The sequence below is a fragment of the Pezoporus flaviventris genome, unplaced genomic scaffold (genome assembly GCF_033815535.1).
Source record: "Pezoporus flaviventris isolate CSIRO_AGI_PZ_B2104156 unplaced genomic scaffold, CSIRO_AGI_Pfla_v1 ptg000002l, whole genome shotgun sequence".
Lineage (NCBI taxonomy): Eukaryota > Metazoa > Chordata > Aves > Psittaciformes > Psittacidae > Pezoporus > Pezoporus flaviventris.
Window position 1 is genome coordinate 73,705,132 of NW_026892550.1, and position 14,755 is coordinate 73,719,886.

General features: G+C 39.2%; 1 protein-coding gene and 1 long non-coding RNA gene across 3 annotated transcripts in view; one reads left to right on the plus strand and one right to left on the minus strand.

Moving 5' to 3' along the window:
- Nucleotides 1–14,755, minus strand: part of SYNPO2 (synaptopodin 2) — an 81,886-nt gene that overhangs the window by 12,486 nt on the left and 54,645 nt on the right. Inside the window, exons 3-4 of one of the 2 annotated variants that reach the window (XM_061443876.1) lie at nucleotides 9,751–10,544; nucleotides 4,264–6,437 (exon numbers count right to left, since the gene is read on the minus strand). In XM_061443876.1, the coding sequence (XP_061299860.1) occupies nucleotides 4,264–6,437; nucleotides 9,751–10,544 (2,968 nt within the window). Of the gene's footprint in view, nucleotides 1–3,511; nucleotides 6,438–9,750; nucleotides 10,545–14,755 lie in introns of those variants that run through there. The other variant, XM_061443884.1, reaches the window with a different exon arrangement.
- LOC133264015 (uncharacterized) lies at nucleotides 10,510–14,553 on the plus strand. Its single transcript, XR_009741591.1, has 3 exons — nucleotides 10,510–10,600; nucleotides 12,127–12,198; nucleotides 13,177–14,553. It is a non-coding gene; the product is annotated as an uncharacterized LOC133264015 (long non-coding RNA).

Below are 14,755 nucleotides of genomic sequence, written 5' to 3' on the forward strand. Positions count from 1 at the left end.
AGGTACTTTTGGAACCAAGCAGCTTATTGTCACTGGATATGGTCACATATCTTAGGACACAGGCAAAATTGTTTCTTCCATAAGAGAACAAAGAGCAAACGAATGAGGTTTACTTGTATGAGATGGTAATATTTATTCAATAAATGTTCCTACAGAAAAAAATAATAATTGAAATATCTTTCTAATTGTTTCTAATGTGTAATCTTTTGCTGAGCAGGAACATGGTAAGAGTGGTTACCCTAGAAAATTGGGGGAGAAGTTAAGCAGTTCTTTGTTGAAGAACTAAATTTTTGGTTTTTTTTTGCAATGGGAGTTTTAGCTTTTTGCCTAATAACTAGTCATCTCCAAAACAAAACTTTTCAATTGAGTTTTATAACAAGACGTTTATAACTGAGTCAGAAATTGAAAGTATATAGACTCTTGACTGATGTAGCTGTTTTCATGAAAACTCTGGATTGTGAGACCCAAACTGGTGCAGTATAATACCTCTGGCATGTGCTATAACTAAATGTGCTATAACCAACATAAACCGTTTAAATGCCTCTTTTAATATGAACATACTATAAGTATTGTTATAATGAGTGGCCTAAAATCACTGTTACATATGCTTACATAGTGAACATAACAACTGGATCTTGGTAACCTTGTATTATGTAAAATAATTCAAATAGCTTTTTCAGAAAACCATTTACTAAAGCTCACTGCCTTTTCAAAGTGAAATTTCAGGTGGCTCCTCTCTATACAAACCATTATTTTCTTGACATTTCAACTATGTTTGACACCATGGTTAGGTTTTAATTTGAATCTGTGACAACAAACAGCTCAACTTTCCTCTAAGTGTCTGCTTCACAAGAGACTGCATTTTGGATAAAACTGTTACTTTAAGTAGCTAGTTTTCTGAAGTATTCTTGAGAATTACACACTTACCTGATCAGTAAAAGAAGTCTTGAAGCCAACTTGGATCCAAGCAGCATGTGTGTAGAAGGATGTGTATATATGAAATTGAATTCAGAGTTGGAATTTGAATGGGATTTTCAAAAGATATTAGCTGAGTTAAGATTACTAGTGTCAATGTGGCTTTTGCTTTTAACTGTTACTGGTGCTTAAAAAAAATCCTGTCATTGCCGTAGTTCATATGAAATACTTGTATTTAAATAGCAGCAAAAACTCCAAATGTGATCAAAATACAAATTTTCAGCATAGATTCACTTCCTTTTCTTTTGGGCAAAGTAAAAAAAAGATAGGCTAGTAGCTATATTTTATACTGCTGTTATAGAAGCTGACTTCTTGTTGCTGTAAACATGCATGTGATTTAGTAGGCTTTCTAAGTGAACTTTTGGGTTGTGCTGAAAATTAATGAAATAGCAAAATGATTTTAAAGATGACAACTATGCATTTCTGTCTTTCAGATGAATTTAGTTCTAGACAGATGACTCAGGGAACAGAAAGTTTCTGTTTCAGTCCACAGCTGTCATCTAACTCCTGTTACTTGACTTCTGTCTTTCTGGACAGCTGATTTCCTTTGCATGAGAATATGTCTCAGCTTTACCTCTTGTTTCTTCTGCTGGTAATTAGAATAATAACACTTATTATTTCTTACTTGCAAAATGGTATGCCATATATGCATATATATGCTAGAAGTTAGATTTCCCTAATCCCCACCTTTCACACAGGATACTTGGTCGCTGGTGATGAATTCCAGAAATTACTGACTTGAGCCTAATAGGAACTGGTGGCCATGCTATGTGAGCTGCTGTGTCTTAATAGCTACATGCATGAACATCAACGCTTGTGGTGGAAGTACAAAACTGCTAAAAATTTCCTCATTGAGGAAGTATTCTTGTGGTGGTAGGGTGATCAAGTACAGAAGTGTGATTATAATTTACAGATGTATTTTATGGAGAAGACTGTGAGTAAAACCATATAAGGCAATATGTGGCTGATTGGATGACTGTCTATCTCTCTAGCAACATGACCTATCTTTGGTAGGGTATCTTTATTCTAAGTAGATACTAGTATCTTAAACTTCTACCTAAAATAGTGTATGCAGGTTCAGATATCTTTTACTGAGGAGAAGAAAGGAGTGAGGAAAAAGGGAAGGGGAAAGGGAAATATAAAGATAAATAGAAAGGGAGGAAGAGATTTCATATTAAGAGGATAGCATAGAAAATAGATTTCCTGTACTGTCAGCCTGTACATGAAACAAAAAATATCAACCAAACCAAAGAAAATAAAGCCAAACAGGAAGAGAGGAAATGGACAAGTTTAATGGTAGAAGAAAAATAGATACTGACGTGGAAAAGAGATAGAAGGGAGATCTCCAAAGGATTAAAATTTTGCTTTCTGTTTCCAGGTAAATGCAGTGTAATACTTTCTTGGGGTTTTCAAAGTATTTTTTCCCCAAACAATTTCCTGTAATTCTCTTGAATTTTAAAAGGGAGATGGATCAGTTGGTCATTTTCTAATGCAATCATTATCCCAATCCAAAATGTAAAGGGGAGAGTAGGTTTTTGGAGGTCCAGAATTGAAAGGAGTTATTTTTATTGGCTTGATTAGACTTTGATTCCAGTCTGCTTTCTTCATGTACAACCAAATGCTTCTCAACTGTGACTGCAGTTTGAGTTACCAAAATAAGGAGATACTGTTCATATGGGGAATGTATCAAGACAGATAGTTCTACTAAAACCTTATGATATAGAACATCCACAATCTGGTCTGTATCTACCTTACTAGTAGTTTAAACAAATATTATCAACAGGTGCTGCCCCTTTTATTCACACAGTGGTGCTTTAAAATCTTTAGCTTCACACTTGGGATGAATTTTGATACCCTTAGTTGTGTGAAACAAAATCTTGTTTCAGACCTAGCACCACTGATGGTAACAGGACTACTTACTGGAAAAACATGCTAAACTACTCAAATATAGCTCCTTGATTTCAGCAAGACTGTTTACTCACTGCAGTATTACACAGTAGGTTTTAAGACCACAGACTTAATAATTTTCTACAGTAGCAGTATTTCAATCCTTAGTCTCCAATATGACAAGTAATAGGTGAAAGTATAAAACCAGAGTAAAAAGATTTAAAGTGTGAAGAAGCACTGTAAAACTTCAAGTGAAAATAATAAAATGTGTATGAGAGGACACATGATCATAGTTATGATTTACAGTTAAGTGCTAATTTCTATGGCATATACTACTCTGGTTGCAAGAATCAGTACCATTGACTATATGTATCCCTTCAGTTCTCAGTCACTTTGCTTTCACAAGAAGCTATTGCGTTACATTGCAGCTGGAAATTCCAGCTCATCTCTCCGACTGTGCAATAATTTTGGTTTACTGGCTTTTATCTTACTTGCTGGATTGAAGGCAAACTTTGGCTAAAAACACGTCTGCACTTGGGATGTCAGATTTCCCCAAAATGGGGATTTTGGGGAATCCCCAAAAAATAAAGATTTTCCCAAAATGGGAAATCTTTAACAATTTTTCCAACAGTCATTCTGCCTCTTTTAAAGCCTTCAGAACACTCCGCCATCTCATATAGGACATTCTCTGTGAAATGACAGAGGCAGTTCATGATTTTGGATCACAGCTGATCAGCATAGCTTGCAAACTAAGCCCCTGGTGGACCACCAGATTCCTGTGGAAGAAACTTTGAGCCAAGACAGATTCTGACTTAATTCTGTGGTGCTCTGTGCAGGTCAAAGGTCTATCCTGTTGTATTCCATTACTGATCAGTCAGAGTCTAACACTGTATCTATTTTATGCTATGTTAGGAATATGTGTTACTATTAATATTATTTAATAAGGCACTTCAAAAATAAAAAAGTCCTCAAATCCCTAGGTCATTAGAACATAGTTGGGGAGGGGAGGCAGAAAGACAGAAAGAAAGCTCTTCTCTATTAATTTGACATACCAGGAATATTGTTTACTGTTATTTCTGATGTAGGAGTCCTAAAGCAAAAACCTAGTGTCCTGCTTACTTAGTACAATGGTATCTGCTCATTTCAGGATGTTCTGTATCTAAAGCATATGATAATATGCATGAAAGTGCTAAAGTTTGTATGTATTTTAATTCCTTTGAAAAGTTCAAATATTTTGGACCCAGATTTAAGGTGATATATCTGACATTATTAAGGAAGCTAAGGAATACTATTGGCATGGTTTGTGTGCCAGGTTAACACTGCAAACAACTGATTGTAAGCAAAACGGACACTAAGTTTCAGCTATAAGGGCTACTCTTCAATAATGGATGGCTTCCACACCTGTGCAGTGACACCAGCTTTCTTTGCTGAAAATTTTGGCCTTGGAGCAGTAAACAAAGAGGATGTGGTGCTTTCTGGCTTAGAAAATGTAGAGTAGCTCGTAGGTGCGTATGATTCATTTACTGGGGTAGGGGCATCTGACTGGAACAAAGGCTGTGAAACGTAGGCTGGCACGGAGTACACTGAAGATGCCCGGGCATTAGTAGAAGAGCCAGCACTAGGCAGTCCTAAAGGTAGAGCTTGCTTTGAAGTGGACAACTTCGATGTCTGCTTAGTAGCAAGGTTTTCCTTAGTACTAGGAGGCTGAAAAGTAAATAAAGATGCATCAAGTTGATAAGGTTGATGTTTCATAATATCCAAAGCATTGAGACCTTTCTTAGGTTTTCTTCTTGTAGTTTTGGTAGCAGCAGTGGACTTGGAGGAAGGCTTGGTAGCACCAGGAGGATAAGACGGGCTGTAGATGGGATTATAAGCAACAGGTGGAGGTGCTCGGACATTAGATGAGTATTTCCAAGAAGCTGGTAAAGATGGAGTTGGAGATGAGGCTCGTGCCATGTTTGCCTGGACAGTCTCTGAATCTACCACATACTTCTCCATTCGAGAGTGCCTTCTGGCAAATAACTGTGCTCCTTTTCCACTCATAGCTGGTGGCATCTCAAAGGGTGGCTTTCTTTCTCCAGCACTTGATGTGACTGGTGTGGTTGTCTTGGGTGTATGGTTTGGACTCACTAGGATTGCCTGAGGCCCTTTGAAAGGACCAGTTAGGTTGAGAGTACCTGGAGGATGGGCAGGAGAATGAGGATACTGTGGAGATTTGAGTGGTGCAGGATATGCTGCCTGAGGGGAGGCTGGTGCTGGGAAAGAAGGAGCCTTACTGGAAGCCACAGCTGGAGGTGACCAAACTGGAGTACCAGCGGTAGGAGAGATCTTGACTGAAGGCTTTGGAGCAACAGGAGGAGGGGCCTTTTGTTTAGACACTTGAGTCTGCATGAAATTGCAAGCTTCTGCTCCCAGACTGAGGTAGTCTTCTTCAGGTCCTGACTCAAAACCAGCCCCAGTAGTTTTTTTGCCCTCTGCGTTGTGTACAAGGGACAACAGGGCAGGATTAGGACTTACTTTGGGTGCTTCTTTGAAAGTGAACATAGGTTTTGAAGTGCTTCTTCTCTTTGCCTCTTGCAGTATCCCAGTTCTTTTGGCTGGTACTGCAATTCTTTCATCTCGGGATGCTATGTGTTCTGTTGGCTCGCTGGGTGACCACACAGATGAGGCAGCTCTGCTGGCTACAGGAGCTGAAACAGGTCTGTATAAAGCCTCAGATGATGGGCTAACAGAGCAGTAAGGAGGTGGTGCTGGTGTATCTGAAAGAGGACTAGTAATGTTTCTTGTGGGTGAAAATGGTGCAGCTGCTCGGTTTTGAACCACAGAAGGGAGGGGTTTCGCTGTTTTATTCAAAGAAGCTGCTCTTTGAGTGTCAGAGGACTGAAAAGAGAGGTTTGTGTCTGGTGCTAAGCCAAAGCCATTTTGTTGTAGCATTTTGCTATGATTCTGGCTCACGTCTGTGTGGCTTTTGCTCACGCAGGTCTGCTGTCTTGACATTTCTTCCTCTTTTGTTTGATAGACTGTAGAACTTAGTTTCTGGAAGTTCTCTGACATTGCCTCTCTTCGTTCCTCTGTATGCACTGTGCGTACTTTCATCTCCTCCTGCTCAGCTGTAATCTGATCCATTCTCTGACGCCTCTTGGCAAACATGAGGGCCCCTTTACCTGTGCTTTCTGGAAGTGTCTGCATCTTGTCTCCACTTTTTATCTTCTTCTCAACCTCAAGTAGACCACTGTCCCAGTCAAATGTCACAATCTTACCGTCGTTGTCAATGTCAGAGAAGAAATCTTCATCTATTTCTGACTCACTTGTTGCAAGCAAACTCACTTCAAAAGTGTTTTCTTTGTCCCCCTCTTCACCTTCCCCTTCTTCACCCTCGTCTTCGTCACGTTCTAACTCCCCAGTACCGTAGCTGACTAAAGTATATTTCCTCGCCCTTTGACGACGCTTCTTGAACATCAGCACCCCCTTAGAATTGGGATTGGGTGCTGCTGTCAGCAGCAGTGCAATACTTTTACATTTAGATTTGGCTTCTTTGACCTGCTTCTCTGAAAGACTCTCACTTCGCCGGAGCCCTGTGGAAGGAGTCAAAACGCACATTAATTGCATGGAGCCCACAAAACTACAAGGAGACTAACAACAAATAGTTCTGCAATTATCTATACCAAAATTTACCCACTGCAGCTTTTGCCATATTAAAACATTTATTTTCTTTTATATAGCAAGGTGATTATACCTAAGCCTTTCCCACAACATCAGCTGTGTTGTAAATTCTATATCTAGCATTTGTTAGAGTCACACCCATGCAAGTTCAAAGGCCACATCGCTTTCTTTAAGACTTTCTTAGTTCAACAGGAACATTACCTGTGTCTTTGTTTCTGGCATCCTTGATTTTTATTCCCCTAAGTAATCTCAGCAGCAACAGGCAGACAGTATTTTTTCATTTATTCAGTTTCTGTGGTCTGGCATTTACCAAATGTTTGACCACACTTCCTAGGCTTACAGTGGACATTCCCAGCCAGCCAGGCTCATGACTGCTCAACATCTGAGACCAAATGAGACTAACTGCCATTTATGTGTTCATATGAACACATACTCATATGAATTACAGAATGTGTATAGTTGCGAAAAGTTGGTATGATTCTCTGTAATAGCTGTTTAAAAGCAAGTAAATATCCACAAAGGCATGCATAGAAACTATTAGCATTAACTTTCAGCCTCTTGGAAGATATGGGAGTTTGGCCATGGTACTCAATGAAAGCAGGTTTCAATGTTTTAACAAGCATTACTGACCGGAAACATAATACAAAATTGCATAGGATATAACTTCAGAATATTTATTTTGAAAATGTGGCAGGAATAAATACACATCTAAGATCTGAATGAAGGGGGTTCAACTAACTTCTTGAGATTATTCACTAGCATATATCAGTAATATGTATTTCTTAAAGCATAAACTATCTGTTTTCATCAAGTCATGGCATGGGAATAGATGCAGCTGTAAAGCTGATAGATGCACTGTACATCAGCATGACTCCGTCCTCATTATGTGACATGGGGCATGTTCCTCACGGGGCAATGCTAGTCAGGTGGTGTCCCTGTTGCCTTCCTTTCCTTATCTTCTACCACCATATCTCATGAATGACAGCCTCAATAGCTTCTCCCTTTAAAAGAACTAGAAGTTGAAGCTGTCTAAATAAATGATCACCTTCCACTTAATTTACACACACACACAAAAAAAAGCGTGCCTGTGATATATGAAAATAGAACAGTAAATCATTTAATATCCTTTGCAGACATAAATAAAGCAAACTCAGTAAAGAAAGCCATGTGATGGATTTTCTAGCAATGCTCATTTTAGCCATGTCAATAGATGGAAACTGATACTTCTCCTATTAAAGACAACTGAAGTTTCGCCATTATGCCAGATGACAGCATGGCTGGACCAGTGGTTCTCACAAGAACCTATAAAAGAGAAAAGAGCATGGCACCCAAACCAGCAGTTTATAGTATTTTATAGTGAGAGAGCCAAATCACAAAATCCTTGGCTCAGTCCTTGGATGATCCAAATGCTTACAGTAGTCACTGAGGACATTTTCCAAAAGTACAGGTTTTAGTGTTAAGAGTGCCTCTGCAAACCGAAAGCATGAAAGTTCTGTGCTTTCAAATAACATACTTGTATCAGCAGTGAGTCTTATTCTGGGAAGGGGATTAATCAGGTACCGATACAGTTCTGCAAAAGGCAAAACTTTCCATTTTGTTAATGTATTTTTCCTTAATTCATCTGGATAGTTACTTAATCAGTAGTTTCAAAAGGTGGCAGAAGAAATGTTACCTATTCAGGTAAATATAATCTGATGACTAGTTACAGCAAAAAATTATTTTGAAGAGATCAAGCACCTGTAATAAATGTTCTTCTCTAGTTTAGACTTAACTGCTGCATTGTAGTTTTTAATTTAAGAAAATCCACACATACTGTTTGCGGCACACAGGTTGTTCCCTTATGCTTGGGAATTTGTTTGCTCTAATGTGTAGACAGTATTTTACAAGTAATAATAATACCAAAAGCAAACACTTTCATAGGTTATATCAATGGTTCCTAAAGATAATGTCCTGCCACTAGATTAGAAGGAGTTGAGATTGTCATAGATGAGGTGAGAAGAGGACAGAATCTATATCCTACTTGAAAGACGAGTCTATAGTGTAATATGTAATTCATTCCTTGTACTTTTGCCTGCAGAAGGCAGGCAAGTAATTCTCTAAAGAAGACAGGCATAGTCCCACAGCTGGTTCTAACTTCACAGCCAAAATGTAAAGCATGTGCACATTTCTTTATGCTTCATTCAATATGCCAGAGATAGTGGATTGCATACAGACACTTAGGCAAAAGTAACTGTTTAATCCACTTGCCAATAAGATACAAATGCTTATCATGCTAAAAATATGCTTACAGAGGAATTAACAGGGGGTTAGCAGACTAGTTCCAACACTGCATATGAAATAGCTTGTTGCTACAGTATATCACTGCACACATTCAAGCACCTTTGACATACTGCTGCTAAATCCCCAGGCAGGATTCTTAACATTGTTGGGAAAGAGCAAGCAGCCAATAGAAAGATTCCAAATGAATAAAATAGTAAATAAATGAATAGATAATTAAATAATGCATATTTACACTCAGTGAATGAATATTGTATCCAGTTGCAAATTTAGTTGCATGTAAACTTCTTGGACACATTTTGAAGCTCACCTCTGAGTATGGGAGTCAGAAGAAATAGCATGTTCACTTTACAGTCTAGAGAGGACTGACAAAACTGGAAGGATCATGTAACACTTACACACATGCTAATGTCTGTCAAAATCTCTTCTGCAGACAATATCGAGCTTTTCTACTAGCTTTTTTTATTAACTTCTGAGAGCAGTGGCATGGCTTTGATTTTAGATGATGCGAATGACAACACAAAGTTTTTTCTATAAAAGGAGAAATCCGCAGGATTCACTTAGACATGTTCAAGCAACGTGCTTTTTTGTTAATGTTCTACAGATTGCCTCTGAATATACATTAGAAGACCATCAGAATTCAGTCTTTTTGGGGGATGCAAGTATTTTTAATAGGACAAAGTCTCTAAGCAAAGTTATTCAGCACAGTTAAGGCATGGATGTACTCTTGGCTCATCACCAGGAGCAAAGTATTACCCTGAAAAAAATATGTAAAGCAAGAACAGAAACATAATTTAGAAGAAAAATAGAGAGGAAACGTTAGAAAACTGCAGAAAAAAACCCACCTCTTAACATATTTTTCCTAATGCATTCTAAATTCTGAAATTATATTTAAAGTTACAAAGGATAGCCTCAGGCAGTGCAAATGATTAGATGAGACATACTTACTTGCGTGCCTTGCCCTGTGCTTGAGTGGCCTGTGATCCCTTTCTGAGTGCTGGTTGTCTTCTTTCTGCTCTGTGCCTTCTGATGAGACTGCAGAGGAGAGGAGGGAAGGAGGTGCTTCTGACTGCCCTTCCTCCACTTGAGAATTAACACACCCCCTTTCAACCGGAGACCTGGGTGCTTCCTTCTCCCTATTTGAACAGTCCAGGATCACCTCCACCCTGGGTAGAGGTGGCGCTGTACCCTGGATCCTCTTGATCTCTTTGCCATTAGAAAACTGGACAACTTTGCTTGTCCACTGGATGTTGTCTTCCTTCATGTCCAGGGGAATCGTGATTACAGGGCTAGTCCCATCTTGTTGTACACTGGGTTCTCTTCCTGAAAGGGTGCGATTTTCTGCCTCTAAGAGAGTCACAGCAGGAGCATGGGCGCTTTTGTGCTTCTCATTTGAGAGGGACAACTGCAGCTCAACCATAGTACCTGGCCTTCTTTCTTCTGTCTTCCCTCTGGGAGCAGTCTCATCTGTCACGAGCACTTTGGAGGTGCCTGTCACTTTAGGAGTAATTCTTTGGCTTTGTGTGGTCTCTTGTTTTGTTTCAGAAAAGTGCATGTTCCTTTCTCCTGCTCCCTGGTGAGACTCACTATGTATCTCTGTGATGCATAAATCTCCATGAGGTATCTCTTCTGCTGTGTTAATTTGCATTGTAGTACTCTCCCTATAGTCCTCTTTGTATATGTTTTCATCTTGTCCATTTTCTCTTCCAGCACTTAATGCTTCATTTATTCCACTGAAGGATCTGCACATACATAAACAAGTAATTCAAGAAATTAAGCTCCTGTAAGCGCAGCAATTGTAAGCACAGTTACAAAAGCTATTTCTGTATTGTGTTTTTTCCCCTATATTAATTGTGGTGCCTGCTGGCAAGTCCATTGAAGTAAAGAAATTTTCCCAGAATATAGAAGTCTTAAATTGGAGCATGTTTTGTATCTTTCAAAATTCCTCAACTTAACAGTTCAGTAAGAGGGAGATTGCACTGCTGTGGTAGAACTATGATCCAATTACCATCCTTCTGCACTGTTGAATTACATCATTCCTAACATCGGTATGCTTTCACAGGCACATTTCTATTAAAGTGTTTCCAGACAATGCTGCTGAGACTTCTGGGACAGCACCTTTACATATTTCCCATATGCATGAGAAAATTAACTTTGCATGGCACCAGAAGGGTGGTTAATTTTTTGGTCTGTGGCTACTATTACAACTGTTTTAGGCACCATCCTCGTCCCAAGCAGTTTACTCTCTAAGGAATAGAAATGTACTGGATGAGGATCAGAGGGAGGGGAATGAATACTGAAAATACGCATTCGAAGAATTCCTGTGAATCATCCTTTATATATCATCCTTATATATCATGGAATAATTAAAACATTCTGGGCCTATTCCAGTGATCCAGTGTAAAAGGGTAGTGAACCCATACAGTATTTCCTAGTTATTAAAAATATCTATTTCTAACTGGCAAAAGTTACTTTAACTTACTGAAGCCTACTTCATACCTCAGTGTAGCTCCCTTTTTAAAACTGTTAATTCTCTTGGCCCAGTTAGGCTGTTTTACTGGTATTAGGACTCCTGGAGTATATTCTAGCTTCTTTCTGTACTGACTGCTATTAATTTGAGAAAAAATGTTTTCTATACAGCAAGACTGCAGCATGTTATTAAGGTTTTCTGTTGACTGGAAGGTGGCAAAGCACTAATTCAAATGATGGAAGTGGTAGGTATGTAGAAAAGTATTAATATCAAGTATTGTGGAGGTTTCTGAAATCAAAAGCAGTTCTCAGGTATTCTGAAACTTTGGACTCCCCCTACAAAGAAAGAGTGGAAGAAGCAATAGAAGAAATAAATCTGTCAGTGCACTGAAGAAACTTCAATGTCACTTACTTTTCTAGCTATGCAACATATTGTTTGTCACGGTCTGCCTCAAATAGCACAAAATGTGTAAAGTCCATGAAACATAAAGGTCAGACAGATTTTAATTTAGAGAGCTCCTTGTGAGTGTTGCTGGATTCCACCGTATTATGCTATTTGGATGATCAACTGTACTGCTCCTAAGTACAGATAAATTACAGAAATCTGTAAACATTTCCTTGTAAGATATGAAATCTGGGGCTGGGCCAGCTACATCTAGCCTTTATTGGTAGCTGAGTGATTATGTGTATGTGTGAGACACAAAGATTTCCACCTTAAAAGGCCTTTACTACTTATGGATGTACTTCTACTCTATATATCAATGTGTATCCATGTGTCAAGAGACAGAATACTGGGTCTGATCTCTTTATTCTCATTTAAGATTCTGGTTTATCAAATTACTCTTTTTGTTTCAGGTCTTTCCAGCTCACTGCAGGAACACCCCTGGTGTAGTTTCAGAAAAGAATAAATGGTGTCAGCACTGCCGGGTTTGTCTGAGAGTCATTTTTTCCTCCCTATGTGGTGCATTTCATTTTGGTATAAACTGAGCACACTCCCTGCTTCCTCCTAGACATTTACTTTCTAGATTCAGCAGTAGCCCAAGAGTTGCTACCACGGATGTGAAAAGGACAGGCCAGCATTTCTGTTTCTGTCCTCACTCTTGATGTTTCTCAGCACATCTGTTCAACATTTGTCGAAAAGGTTGGTAAGATGCTCCACATGGCATCTGGAGAGTGCCTGCCCTGCAGGATGTCTCTTTCCTCTTATCCTGTGAACCCAAGATTTTGTGGGCACTGCTGGTTACTAACTGACTGTGGTTTACAGGGGATTGGGAATTTTTTTTGTAGACATCAAAGGCCAAGTAGCATTGTAAAAAATACTTTAAAAGCCTAATTTTCCTCCCAGTAAGCTTCGTCAGAGGAGAATTAGGCTGACAATGAATGCTTATGAAAATCTTATGGGTGCAGATAGTTCAGGAACAGTTGGAAGCTTCCCTGCCAGCAAAAGATGCTTGGATGTAAAGATCACCACTGGAGCACCACTTTAATTAGGCATTAATTCTTGCCTCATGATTTCCAGCATTTTCTTGAGATAGCTGCTAACAAGTGGCTACTCTGGAAAGGAAGGATCTGCTTCTTATTGCTCTTGAAGGATGCTAGGACACTTCCTGGAAAATCCTTCCAGTGGTAGTGCTGAGAGGGCTACTATCCACAAAGGAGGTGGAAAGGAAAGAGAAATGTTTCCGTTTATTCTCATACCCTGCAGGATACTTCCAGTAGGGGCTGGGATTTAGGGGAGATGAGCTAGTGAGAAGAAATTAGAAGATTTTCACAGTGAATTCCTTTAGTACATTTTAGTTACTTTCAGAATGCTGATCAACAGCAGTTTTCTTTAGATTTCTAACAGACACAGTTTTATTCCATGAAACAGTGAATTATGTGGTCTGTTTTGGTTCTGATTTTCAGGATGTGTCTTGTTCACCATACATTCAGACAGAGACAATGGAATAAATGGAAGATGTGCTGTCACTTTCAGCTAGAGCTGTGGCCTTCAGACCAACTCAGATATCAGTTACAGAGCAGCAACAAGCAGGAGTCAGAGCATATGGAGCTATTTCTGTGGCTGCAAAGAAGGCAGCTAGTCAGCCACAAATACCATTTTTACAAGTGCAGTTCAAGTAGTCATGAATTAAAAACATAAGAATGGAAATATCACGAGTAGCATTAAAATGATACACTGCTGAACCAGAATCAAGCGCTATGCACTATGGAGAAGGTAAGCTGTAATTCTCAGCTATCACAGTTCCCCTCATCTCATCATATTACCCAGCCCAAGCCAATGTGCACAGACAGGCCATGCAAAATATCTGTTATAAATAAAACGAATACTCTTTGAGAGCATCTTTGTTTGGAGGCGGAATTGTAATTTTGAACTACTAGACACTTGAGGAAAGGTCCTGTGCACAGGCTGCAGAAACCACAGAGGAATTTCATGTGCTGTTTAGACATCCCTGGTAACCAGAGATAAGTGGGTTTTTTGCACCAGAGTGCTTTCAGCCTTTACAATGACACTTCTCTCTTAGCTATTGTGATAAATTGTGACCCCTTCTTTCCTCCTGGTCCTGCCCATGAGAGAGCAGACACAGGGAACTGCAGTAGCTCAAGGTAGAGCCATAATTCCTTAAAAGGAGTGTGGAAGTCTCAGGTATTTTCTTACTCTTCTTCCTCTTCCTGAACACAGAAGGTAATTCAGAGTTCATCTTGTCTGAATTCACAAAGTCTGGGAAGAATGTGCTTACTGTAAGTGATTCTGAACTCAAGATTGCATATATTACACTGATGACAAATTACAAACCAGTCATTGGAATAGACTGATGTGCCATGACCGGTAATACTGGCTTGCTTGCAAATTTATGGGAAGGTTCTCTAAGAAGCTTGAAGCATTTTCAAAGAAAACTGAAGTTCACACATCAATGTTTGTAAATGGAGAAGTTGAGACTCAGAGAGCTGTGACTTGCCCACCTCATCTAGCGAAGTGATAACAACTACAGAAATAGAATTCATGATTTCCAGACCCTCTCCCCCTCCTGTCTACTAACACATTTTGCCACCCAAGAAGACCATTTGCCATGTCATCATCAAGGTATATCTGTGTAACACACTTTCTCCATCTATACAGGCTTTGCTTTTTGTAAGCCTCACTTCCCTATCTATGGACAATAACAACACTTCACTGCTTCAAAGGGGTGGAAAGAGTAATTGAACTTAAGACTCGCTAGTATGCAGATATGGTAGTGGTCATCTCGTAAATATTAATACTAAAATAAAATCCTTACATTTGGAGACTGTACACTAAATTCTGTGCCTGAACTGTGCTGTTCAAATTATATACAGTAGTTCCTTCAGATCAAATTGTCTTTCTTCTCTCTTCCATACAGACAAGCAGAGTTACAGGCATTAATAAGAGGACCATCAGAAGCTTGCAGTGTAAGTCTGAAAAAATGAGTGCATTCAAAACCATTTTCATGTGCTTCACTGAACAGAA